Source organism: Emydura macquarii, unplaced genomic scaffold (genome assembly GCF_026122565.2).
Source record: "Emydura macquarii macquarii isolate MOO-44397 ecotype Brisbane River unplaced genomic scaffold, CSIRO-AGI_Emac_v2 contig_587, whole genome shotgun sequence".
NCBI classification, from domain to species: Eukaryota; Metazoa; Chordata; order Testudines; family Chelidae; genus Emydura; species Emydura macquarii.
The window spans coordinates 4,943,252-4,956,156 of record NW_027130724.1 but is presented as its reverse complement, the minus strand read 5'-3'; the positions used below and the strand labels follow the sequence as shown (position 1 = coordinate 4,956,156).

General features: G+C 38.1%; 1 protein-coding gene across 1 annotated transcript in view; it reads right to left on the bottom strand.

Moving 5' to 3' along the window:
• The window catches only part of LOC137148069 (mucin-5B-like), a 60,308-nt gene that overhangs the window by 30,813 nt on the left and 16,590 nt on the right, over positions 1-12,905 (bottom strand). The window contains exons 13-17 of the mRNA XM_067540564.1: positions 12,567-12,731; positions 9,145-9,239; positions 6,683-6,809; positions 2,221-2,473; positions 1,008-1,060 (exon numbers count right to left, since the gene is read on the bottom strand). Of these exons, the coding sequence (XP_067396665.1) occupies positions 1,008-1,060; positions 2,221-2,473; positions 6,683-6,809; positions 9,145-9,239; positions 12,567-12,731 (693 nt within the window). The remainder of the gene's footprint in view (positions 1-1,007; positions 1,061-2,220; positions 2,474-6,682; positions 6,810-9,144; positions 9,240-12,566; positions 12,732-12,905) is intronic.

Sequence of the window (12,905 nt, the reverse complement as noted above, 5' to 3'; positions counted from 1 at the left end):
CATGTTATGTTTTGAATAGACTCAGGGGGACAGCGAAGCATGGATACTCCCATCCTTTCACACCTGCCAGTTTCCACTGGCTTTAGCTTCTCCGCCCAAACAGAACTGGAGGATGAAGTACCCAACCATTGATACATGAATCCTTTGAGTCAGGTGCTGGCTTAAACCAGAGAACCAGCTCTGTCAGGAGCAGAACCAGCATGAAGCAACTGATACCACTTGTACCTTGTATGACTGATTTTTTGTCAGCCTATTAGGGATCCAGGGAAGAAGCAAAAATATGTCTATCAGGGGACCAAATAGCTCAGCCTTTTGAAAGCAGAGCCAACACGTCACACTGATAGTCATCACTGGAAAAAAAAATCTATTGCCACACCTTTAGGATGCAAAAGACCAAGCTCCTAACTGAAAGGTCTTTTGAGAGATCAGTAACCAAGCAGTACTAAAAGGTCTTTATATTTTCAGCTATATCAGATCAAGGGCATAATATAGAATTGCTTGTGAGATAACTCATTTGTACATATTCATTTGTAGACATTTGTGCACAATCCTCTGTTTCTACTCTGTCAGAGAGTGGAATTATTTGTGATATTGGAATGACTGTCCCTTTTGGAAAAGAAGAAACAGAGGTGTTAGGCACATCACAAATTCTAGATTTGTGTACATTTGAGATGATGGTGTTCAAAAGGACAGAGAGTCCAAATGAACCATCTTTCCATCTTTGAAGGACTAATTATTAAGATGGCCTAAAGCATTTAGAAGTGAAAAGTACCCTTTTCTGATCCCATGAACTTTGCGAAAAAATACTTATTTTTTGAGAATTCAGCAAGTTTGATGATATTTTATTTAAAAAATTGTTATCAACAAGCCAATACTCATTTCTATAATTAACACATTTCTGGGAGAAGCAACACATGCATACAATACAGCTATCTGTTAAAGAATACGTTGTAAACCACCTTAAATTCTAAATTATGGCTCTGTGGTAGAATTTAGCAAAATCTCACCTTTTTTTATTATGGTTTCTCCGATGCAGTCTAATCTTCCTCGAATACATTTGCTAAAAATATTTCATAAAATGAGAAACACATCAGTTGTTCTCACATTTATACTAGAAAGCAAACATTATCCAAAAGCTCCTCCACTCAGATGAATATCAGTCACATCACAGTGAGTGGTTCGTATGATCACCCATAGTCCAAGATGGAATTATCACCTCAGAGAGAGAGGAGGACATGGGCACACAACTCTTTGGTTCTCTTCTCTGACTTGAAACGGACTTATAGTGTATCTTTAGGCAATTCATTATGTTCTCTGCATCTATTTCTCCATGTGACTTACCTACTTAAGTGGAGTGGTTGAGCTGCTAAATTAATTCATGTTTATAAAATACTTTGAGATCCTCCAGTGAAAGTTACTATATATGTGCACATTATTATAATTCAGTGGTTCTGTGTTATTTGGAGTAATATACTGAGCTGGTTGAAAAATGCCAGTTATTTTTCATGGAAAATGTAAATCCTTTTATTGTTTTAGTTTTTGTCAATTTCTCACAAATTTCTTGATTATTCAATGCTGAAAAAGTTCTGATTTCCTTTCTTGTTTTTAATTTAAAAAACAAGAAAATTTCAGTGAAATTTTCCCCCAAAAAAAGAATACAGACAAAAAGCCATTTTTATCAAACTTACATTTCTGAAAAAAGTAAAATTTCAATCATTCATAATACTGCATGAGCAGGACTCCTGAGGCCAGACCATTCCTGAAGCTGTGATAGTATCCCACATTTGTGTCTACCCCTACCATTCTCCTTTGTTTTTCTGCAGCTCATTATTCCTGCTCCCCTGCTAATGTCATTTCTACTTTGCTAACCCTTCTGCCCTCCCTTCTCCTGACTTCTAATCACTTCTCCATTTCCCTTACACTGCACTCACCCTTGCCCACTGCAGCTAATCTCTCTTCTTTCTCCTACCAATTATGTGTGGCTCCCACCTCCCATGTTATAGCAGCCTCTTGTTCACTGTTAGAGCAATTGAACTTTACCACTCTGGTATACATCCATTAAACCATGGTGGAACCCAACCCAATATTGTCAAATGGAAAATCTCATCATTCCTTGGAATGATATGAATTCATTTAGGGATTACTTCTTGCATGGACTACAGTGTGTTTAACCAGCAACCCATCTATCATACAAGCATCAGTTCATCTGAAACAACTTACCACATGAGTTTGCCCTCTTGGAATGATTTCCCAGCTTGAACTGACTTGCCTTTGAAGTAACATGGACAGTCTTCTGGAGGCACACATTCTTCATCAGCATTTAGGTAGGTCTCCTTGGGGCAACCACAGCCCTCAACAGGTGTGCTCTGGACATTACACAGCAGATCGGGCTCGCTCAGTGAGCGGCAGGTGTGGTTACAGAACTTCACATCATAGCTGAATACCATCGTTTCAGGACAGTCCTTTGAGACATCTTTGCAAGGCAAATACAACAGGGAATGAAATGGGCTTGTGACCTGCAGTGTTATATTGCTATATCTGCTCTTGATGTAGTTGATAACTACGTATACTTCCCCCACCTAACAATGAAGGCTCTTCTCCCTAGGAAAGTGTTGGAACCCTCCTTATCTAAGATATTTAGAATTAATTAATCAAAACTCTGAAATATAGAGTAGGGAAAATCCTGAACTGGGAGGGGATAAATTAGATGCTTGAATAGACTTGTCATCTCGAATATCTACAATGCTATCACATGTCAGGGCCCAAATAATGTGTACTTCTGACATGTCCTGTGGTTAAAAATAAATTCTGCATTGCTAAGGAGTGTCATATTTCATTGCAACTGCACCTGCATTTCCCCTCTGTGGTCCAGGAAGGGCATGCACGCTAGGCTCCTTAGCCATCACCTCTCTTGGGTAAAGACCCACATCTCTTTCTCTGCTGACTGGGGTTTTTCCAGGCTGCACAGTTCCCTGTGTTGTTCCCCAGGAGGGCAGACTGCCTAAGCAGGCCTGCTTTGTTTTCTCACTAGATGCTAGAAACAGCATAACTGCCCCCAATAAAGTTACCACACTGTTCTTTCTAAGCAAGAACATTTATTCTTAAGGTGAAAGAATTACAGAAAATGTATTAAAAACAATTAAAGAACCTACACACATGCTATTAAGCTTACCAGGGAGCACCCTCCCCTGCCTAACTCCAGCAAGAGCTCTCGTAAGAGTCAGTCCTTCTAACCCCACACAGTGGCTTCATTGTTTTACAAATTCATAACGCCTTTTGCTAAGAACAAGAACCCTCATTAATAGGTCAAGTCCTTCCAGTCTTTCCCAGGAAGGATTGGGGGCCTCCCTTGGATAGAAGGGCTTGTCTTTCGCAGGATCAGAAAGCAGGCCCCGAGTCACTTTAAACTCACACTATTTACCCAAAAGTCCTTTCTTTGTCTGACTGTTCATATCTAAAGAATCCAGTTTGAACCAATATATGCAAGCATGTCCAGGTGGTGGCATCTCTCTGGAGGTGTTACAACCTGAGAGAATTTGCCTAATCACAAACACATACACACACACACACACCCTGACACACACACACACACACACCCCTGACACACACACACACTGTTCTTTGCTCCCATGGTCACCCTCTCTCATGAAATTACATACAGTCCCAGGCCCTTGATGATACATTAAACCTAGCACAATAAAGATCTATCAAATCTAAAATCTACCAAAGATTTAATGAGACTCTCCAGTTAGGAGTAATTTGAAAAAATTAACATTTTTATTGTAAGTGTGAAGTTGAATGGGCAGCTGCCAGAGAACTTTCTGCTGCTGACATGCTGTTGCCAAAGAAACTGTGGGCAGGTTCTAGAAGCTCTCTGAAGGAGAACAGAAAGACTGAGTCATTCTTAGAGCATCGTTTGAGGAAAAACAGAAACAAAGTCTTTGGGCTTCTCTGAGTGGACTGAAAGGCTAAGTAGCAAGTCTAACAGGGCTCAATTATCCCTCTGAGCAAATGGAAGGCTGATCAAATAGCATGGGTTACTGAAGAGTGGCATGGCACCAAATATGTGGTAAAATAACCTTGGACTACAATGAGCAGTAAGTGGCTCCTGCCATTTCAGTTGGTGCTAGACTACAGGCAAGAACCAGGATGGTGGATGTAACAATAAGGACAGGCAGTGCAGTGGTCCCTGCAGCTATTGGTTAGTCCAAGGGCCTCTAACAGGCAGTGAGACTGAGTGGTGTTAGGCAGTGCTGGTCTAAATATGAAAGGCTAAGTAAATATGATGGATTGTTAGGCCAAAGCTTGGGGCCATCAGAGGGACAAACACAAGTCCATCATCCTGCCTTTGCTGCATAGTTAACTAGTTCAGGGATTAGAGCTCTTCTGATTGTGGCTATCTTTGGGGTTTTCTGAGAAGAGTTTCTTTCATTATACTGTTCCCTGTTAGAGATGTGTAATCTTGGAGATTTTAACTGCCTAGCACCTGGCTGCAGTCCTGTCCTTTTTTAATACCTCTGCAGTATCTAAAGGAGCCTTGGAAACCAAAGCAGTGTGAAACTCCAGTGAAAAGGAGAGCAATCTGACCTATTTTCTCATTCTCTCATGAATAATGCTACATAACAGATTTTATTCTTAGTATAGGTATGTTCCCAAAAGGGTACTTATTCTTCTTTAAAGAAGTCTGAAGGCTAAGAATTATTGTGATGGCTGAACAATCAGTGTTTTTCCCAGAGTTAGGGGGTAATTTGGGTATTGTTTGGAGCTGATATTACCGATTTCATAATGAGTGAATGCAGTTTTGTTTCTTAAACCAATGCTACAATGCTTCAACCCTCTCCTGCTTTTCATAATGTAGTTCCCTAACTTTTGGCACACACTAAAGTGCAACTTGTTCCACAATTCTTTACCTGTCAAGAAAGCTTTCAATAGACAGGCACTGTATATAATACAGACAACTGTATGTTTCTACTCTAATCAGCTGTAGAATACACTGTGTTCTTTTTGAACTACTGTACCAAAAGTTTGTTAAATTGCCCTTATTGTAATTTTAAATTCTTTCTACAAGTCACTATTCTAATCACATTGTTTATCTCATCTGGAAAATTCAAGCAATCTCAAAGACATATAGTTAACCAATAGATAGAAGAACTGTAGTAGATCGGAGGGGATTCTAAATTGCATAAATACCATTATCTTATTGCTTTATATTCAGATTGGTTTCCAGTCAAGAAATCATCCATAGGAAAGGTGAGAGATCTTCTAAAGCTGCTATCAGTTGTTAACTAGCAGCTATTCTCATACCAATCACTGGGTGATTGATGCAAACTAACCTCACTTATGATAGCAAGAGTTAACAAGATCAATCCATTTATCATCAGTGGAAGAATGGCAATACAGAAACAAAAATTAATGTAATGGAGACCTTAGTCCCAGGGTGTTGATCCTGATCCAATACCCAGTGGGGTCAGTGAAAAGTTTCCCATTAACTTCAAAGTCCTAAAGGAGTAACCCCATTTAGCAAAAAGAAGTCTGTGATGTAACATACACCCAATTATAAGCATTTATCCATATATATCCCAAAGTCAATCGGAACAGTCCATAGGAAACACAGATATCTAGTAGTAAGATCAGAACACTGAAAGCTAGGATTCTTATTTTATTCCTGACTAAGCTATCGACTTGCTATTTGGCCTTCTGAGAGTCACTTAATTGTTTAGTGGCACAGACTACCTATCTACACAGTGGAGATATTAGTACTTAAATTACAGGAGAGTTTGTGACCTGAATTAATTGATACTTATAAAGTATGTTATGATCCTCAGATGATGTGTGCATATACACTTTATGCAAGAAATTATTACTTTAATGTAACATGAAACAAATCAGTTTAATTAAAATGGTGCAAGTTTGTATATAGGCAAGAACTGGGGTGTAATGGCAGATGTGATTGACCAGAAAGTGAACAGAAAGGAATCTTATGGCAGTCAAGACTAAAATATAGTGGGAATCCATTGTATTCAGAGTTTGCCTAATTCCTGTCCGTGCTATGCCTTGATTTATCTACGGCAGTGGTTCTCAACCTTTCCAGATTACTGTACCCCTTTCAGGAATCTGATTTGTCTTGCATACCCATTTCACCTCACTTAAAAACTAGTTGTTTACAAAATCAGACATAAAAAGACACAAAAGTGCCACAGCGCACTATTACCGAAAGATTGCTTACTTTCTCATTTTGTCTGTAAGAATTTTTAGTTAGTACTGACTTCGCTGGTGCTTTTTATGTAGCCTGTTGTAAAACTAGGCAAATGTCTAGATGAGTTGATGTACCCCCTGGAAGACTTTTGCATACCTTCAGGGGTCCGAATACCCCTGGTTGAGAACCAGTGATCTACAGATATTAATCCTTCATTTTCATGAATGTTAAATTCTTCCATTATTTTAACAGAAAGAACACACAAGGTCAGATCCTCACCTGGTTTCAATCAGCATAGCTAGCTTGACTTCAATGGAGCTATATCAGTCTACACCAGCTGAGGATATGGCCCAGAATATATTTCTATCCTGTTTTTAAGATACTCATCACCTTGGCATGTGAGCACAGAACACAGCTATTTCAACAGCATAAAAGCTCCAAAAGTATTTTTCTGTGCACAAACATGTGTTCATATATTACACATACCACAGACTCCATGCCTCCAGCCTTTCAGGTGTACTCCTCTTGCAGCACAATCTCTGGCATATGTAGAGAGCACGCTACACAGGGCCTCTTCACTCTTCTCCGCATTACAAGTGTCATAAACACAGTTCTAGGCAATTCACAAGGAAATTGATATTATGATGAGAGCGTGAGCAGCGGGAACAATGAGTCATTTTAAATGTTTATATGATCAAACACTCATTGCCAGTGAGACTTAATATGCAATGTTTGAAAGCCAAAGAATTCCTTTTTTGGATTACAAAGGGAATAAATTCAGCTTTATTATGGGACAAAGTCTGTAGCTTTAAAGGTATACAGGTTATTGCCTCCTCACCGTAACAAACGTGTGGTTAGCTGAGACTGAAACCCTGATCCTCCCTCATGAAAAAGATGGGCCTCTAGTACCTGAGCCAAAGGAAGAGCTCTATTAGCTAGCGCCTACAGAAATCCCTTATGTTCCTTCTAAACTGCAGCCAGTAGAAAGCAACATGCTCATACAATTTGAGTTCTGTAGCACTTTAAAGACTAACAATTTTAATTTCAGTAGGCATAAGCTTTCATGAGCCTCAGCTCACTTCCTCAGATGCAGTTGGTAGAAATGATAAAGCAAAATAGGAAACATAGAAAATATGTAGAAGGCAACATTTATATATCCAAGAGCATAGATAACAATGGGGAAGCCGGGTACTTGAGGCTTGATGACAACCATTGAGTAGGAAGTGAGAATGGGTCATCAGAGCAAATTACTTCTTGTAATGAGATAGCTCACGAAAGCTTATGCATACTGAAATTAAAATTGTTAGTCTTTAAAGTGCTACAGAACTCAAGTTGTTTTTACTGTATACAGACTAACACGGCTACCCCTCTGGAACATGCTCATACAGTGTCCATGTCTGCCCCTGCTGACACTAATCGGAAAAGCTCCCATTGACATCATTGGAAGTATACAGGGCCAGTAACTCTCATTGAAATCAACAGAAGCAGAAAAAGTATCCACCACAAAATTCCTTGATGCTTTTGATTAATTGTAATCTATTTTAAATATAGGTGACGTGAATTTTCAATGAGATTTAATAATTTGGAACATTTGAAGGGTAATTTACAAACCATTTTTTAAATGGACTCAAAGGCACAATGGACGAGACAAAATTAAACAGGTGATTTCTAAGTGACTTGTATAAAAAAAAAGCACTGGATAATTTTTTTCAGAAACTTCTTTACCTTCAGAATAAACATAGCCATTTTCAGGCCATCCAGTTTTCCATATCATAATCACAGAGATGTAAAATTACAGTTTTCTAAGAACAGTTTGCTGCAATTTTAATAAGGAATGACTAATATCTCTCCATCACACAGAGCAGGATATAAAAGATGCTGATGTTGAATATATTCTTTTTTTAGATCTGAATTTTAAATAAAACTAAGTGTGAAGCCAAGACATTTCAGAAGCTGAACAGTGTTAAAACTGCTTTCCTGGAGAATTTCTTAAGTAACTTTTGTTTATATTTAGAAGATACTCTAAGTGAACTGAGAGCTAGAATCTTATCTCCATCTATTCAGTTTCTTTTATTCAGATCTAGAGGTCTTATTTCATAGTGAAAATGAGCTAGCACCATTTGTGGCAAGATATTACATTTGTTAATTTAAGTGCCTTGCTGGTTACTAAAGCCCAGTCTAGTAGAACACTTAGGCATATACTTATCTTTAAACATATGAGCAGCCCCATTGACAACATCAGGGCTCATCAACCTTTTTTTCACTGGAAACTTTTTGATGGAAAATGAGTCTTTGCTCAAAATAAAAATTATTGGAAAATTTTCATTTGGTTGAAATTTTTTGTTTTTATGAAGAAAAGAAAATAATGGAAACCAAAAAAATTTGACACAAATTTTCAATTTTCAGTAAAAGTATTTTAGGGTTTTTTTTTTTTTTTTTTTTTTTAAATGCTTTTCTGTACCAGGGCCTAACTGGCACCATTTAAAGAGTCACCTTTTAATGAGTTTAACTATAATTTTTATTTTTCATGGTTTAGCATTGAATCTTGAAAGCTTGACAATAACTTATCTTTCTCTACAAATTTTGTCCAGAGCAGCAAGGCTGACAATTAAGGTTGATATGTTTCTAATGTAATTCCGCTATGTTTCTCATGTAGCTTGGCAAAAACATGTTATTTCCATTTACTTCCTTGCTCATGCAACAGCATCTTCAATGATGCCAGCACAGAAACTCTGGGAAGAGGGTTTATTAATTAACATGTGCTATCCCAACTGGATTCACAGTAGAAAAGAATCACAACATTCTTAAACTCTTGTTTTGTTACTTCCTCATTGGCATCTGTGCATTTTATTTTAAAATATATAGTAGAATACAGCAAGTAATCCCCATCTGATCAGAATATATTTATGGTAGGTCAAGTTTCGGACTAAACTAAAACAATTCCTTACCTTGACATATGAGGAGGGATCTACAAAAGAATGACAGGCAGCAAATACACCACTTGTATTAGATAGAAGTTCACACCAATGCTGTGCAAATTTTTCTGAAAGAGAAAATAGGGATGTTAGAATGCATTTGTCTTATTTCAATCAATTTTTTCCAATCACTTCCAATGACACAAGCAAACAGTCACATTAACCATGTAACGAACTAGCCATGTGATTAGCAGCAAACTGTAGATTTCATAGTACATGGTGGCACTTACCAGACCAGATCTTGCACTGAAGTCAAACTGGGTGTTTTGGCTGTGCATGTGTACAGATTGTTCAGGAAGGACAGGCAGGGAAAAAAGGGAGAAAGTGTTGTCTTGTATATCAAAGATGTATACACTTGCACTGAGGTTGAGATAGCAATGAAAGGCAGCCCTGCTGAAAGTCTCCAGATAAGGAAAAAAGGAGTAAAAAACCAAGGGTGATGTCATAGTAGGGCCCTACTATAGATCAACCAGGAAGAAGATGAGGCTTTTTTGAAACAACTAATAAAATCATCCAAAGCACAGGAGTTGGTGGTGATGGGGAACTTCACACACTCACACATTTGTTGGGAAAATAATACGGCAGGGCACAGATTATCCAACAAGTTCTAGGAATCCATTGGAGACAACTTTTATTACAGAAGGTGGAGAAAGCAACTTGGAGAGATGCTGTTCTAGACTTGATTTTGACAAATGGGGAAGAACAGGTTGAGAATTTGAAGATGGAAAGGCAGATTGGGTGACAGTGATCATGAAATGATAGAGTTCATACTTCTAAGGAATAAAAGGAGGGAAAAGAGCAGAATAAAAGCAATGGACTGCAAGAAGGCAAACGTTAACTCAGAAAACTAACAGGTAAGATTCCATGCGGAGCAAGCCTAAGGGAAAAAGGAGTTCCAGAGAGCTGGCAGTTTTTTGAGGAGACATTACTAAGGGCACAAAAGCAAACTATCCCAATGAGTAGGAAAGATAGGAGTATGATAAGAAGCCACCCTGGCTTAACCAGGAGATCTTCAACAATCTGAAACTCAAAAAAGAGTCATACAAAAAGTGGTCAAATAATGAAGAATGAATATAAAAAATCCCACAAGCATGGAGGGATAAAATTAGAAAGGCCAAGGCACAAAATGAGATTAAACTGGCTAGGGACATAAACGGCAACAAAAAAACATTTTACAAGTACATTAAAAATAAGAGGAAGACCAAGGAAAGGGTAGGCCTATTACCCAATGACGAGAAGAGAAAGACAATAGAAAACAGAAAACGTAGCAATGGCCGAAGTGTTAAATGTCTCTTTTGTTTCACTTTTCACCAGAAAGGTTAGAAGTGATTGGATGACTAACATAGTAAACTTTGGTGTAAATGAGGTAGAATCTGAGGCCAAAATAGGGAAAGAACAAGTTAGGAATTACTTAAAGTTAGATGTCTTCAGGTTGGCAGGGCCTAACAAAATACATTCAAGAATACTTAAGGAACAGGCTGAACAGATCTCTGAGCCATTAGCAATCATCTTTGAGAACTTGTGGAGGACAGGAGAGATCCCAGAGGACTGGAAAATGGCAAATATAGTATCAATCTATAAAAAAGGGAATAAGGACAGCCCAGGGATTTATAAAGCAGTCAGCTTAACTTTGGTACCTGGAAAGATAATGGAGCAGATAATCAAGCAATCAGTTCATAAGCACCAAGAAGATAATAAGTTGATAAACAACAGTCAGCATGGATTTGTAAAGAACAAATCATGTCAACCAGCCTGACATCCCTCTTTGACAGGGTAACAAGCCTTTTGGATAGGGAGGAAGCAGTAGCTGTGATATATATCCTAACATTAGTAAAGCTTTTGATACTGTCTCACCTGACCATCTCATAAGAAAACTATGGAAATATAACCTAAATAAACCTAGTATATAAGTTGGATACATAACTGGTTGGAAAATCATAATCAGAGAGTAGTTACCAAAAGTTCCCAGTCAAGTTGGAATGTCATATTATATGGAGTGCTGCCTGGATCTTGACTGTGTCTGGTTCTATTCAGAGAGTACACTTATAAAGTTTGCAGATGATACCAAGCTGGGAGGGGTCTTCAGAGGACAGGATTAGAATTCAAAATGATCTTGGCAAAAGGTAGAAATGGTCTGAAATAAATAGGATGAAATTCAGTAAAAACAAATGAAGAGTTCTACACTTAGGAAGGAACAACCAATTGCAAAAATACAAAATGGGAAATGACTGCTTAGGAAGAAATACTGCAGAAAAGGATCTGGGGGTTACAGTGAATCACAAACTAAATATGAGTCAACAATATAATACTGTTGCAAACAAAGCAATCATTCTGGGATGTATTAGCAGGAGTGTGATAAGCAAGACATGAGAAGTAATTCTTACACTCTACTCAGCACTGATAAGGCCTCAACTGGATAATGTGTGCAGTCCTGGGCACCACACTTTGGGAAAGATGTGAACAAATTGGAGAAAGTCCAGAGGAAAGCAACAGAAATTATTAAAAGTCTAGAAAACATGACCTCTGAGGAAAGATTGAAAAAAATGGGTTTGTTTAGTCTGCAGAAGAGAAGACTGAGTGGGGACTGATAATAGCCTTTAAGTACTTAAAAGGTTGTTATAAAGAGGTGAATGATAAATTGTTTTCCTTACCCACTGAGGACAGGACAAGAAATAATGGGCTTAAATTGCAGCAAGGGAAATTTAGGTTAGACATTAGGGAAAACTTCCTAACTGTCAGGTAGTTAAGCACTGAAGCCAATTACCTAGGGAGTTTGTGTAATGTCCGTCACTAGAGGTTTTTAAGAACAAGTTAGATAAAAACCTGTCAGGGTTGGTCTAGATAATACTTAGAATTGCCACAGTGCAGCAGACTGGACTAGATGACTTATTGAGGTCCCTTTCAGTCCTACATTTCTATGTTTCTGTGATTTTATGGAACGCAGGATGAGGCTTATCAGGCTAGATCCTCAACTCGTGTAATATGGTGTAGTTTCACTGATTTCAGTGGAGCTATACCAATTTATGTCATCTGAAGATATGGACCATAATGTTAATAACAATATATTTTAGTTTTTAAAATCCTGTATTCTAATACATCTTCTTTGGGCTTTCAAATTAATCAGTGATCAAATCAAATGAAAAGTGCCACATCTTCCTGCCTTAGTATGTATCTCCTGTTTTAAAAACAAAACTATCACCTTTGAACATGGAAGCACAATTGTGTTAGGTTAAATCCATTTCCAGAAGAAACCATTTTGTTCTTTCTTCTAATAGCATTAGAAGACAGACAGCTTTTGCTACCATAAACTCCCTGGTTAAAGGATTTCTAAAGTATTATAGGCTACCTGAAATGCAAAAGGTATTTAGCTCTGGAACATAAGTGAGGATAAGTACCTTTGTCAACACTGTTTGCACAAGGATCCCCAAAGTTGTCTTCAACATCAGGACAGCTGGCCCTAGTCTTCCATGAGTTACCAAAGGCTGAAGCTGAATCCTCCACAACTCCGCTAATTGTTCGAAAGTCATCAGTCTGAATGTTGTTAAAATTACCACAAAGACCTGGGTGGGGGATAAATCATAATCAAAGGGTATAAATACGGTTTTGAGATCTAGAGGGATGAGCTTGGCTTTATGATGCCCTAGGGTTTTATCCAGGAAGTAGGAGACAAAAATAAACCTCTTATCTTGCAGGGTATATTTAATATCCACACACAGCAGACAGGGTCTTTTTTT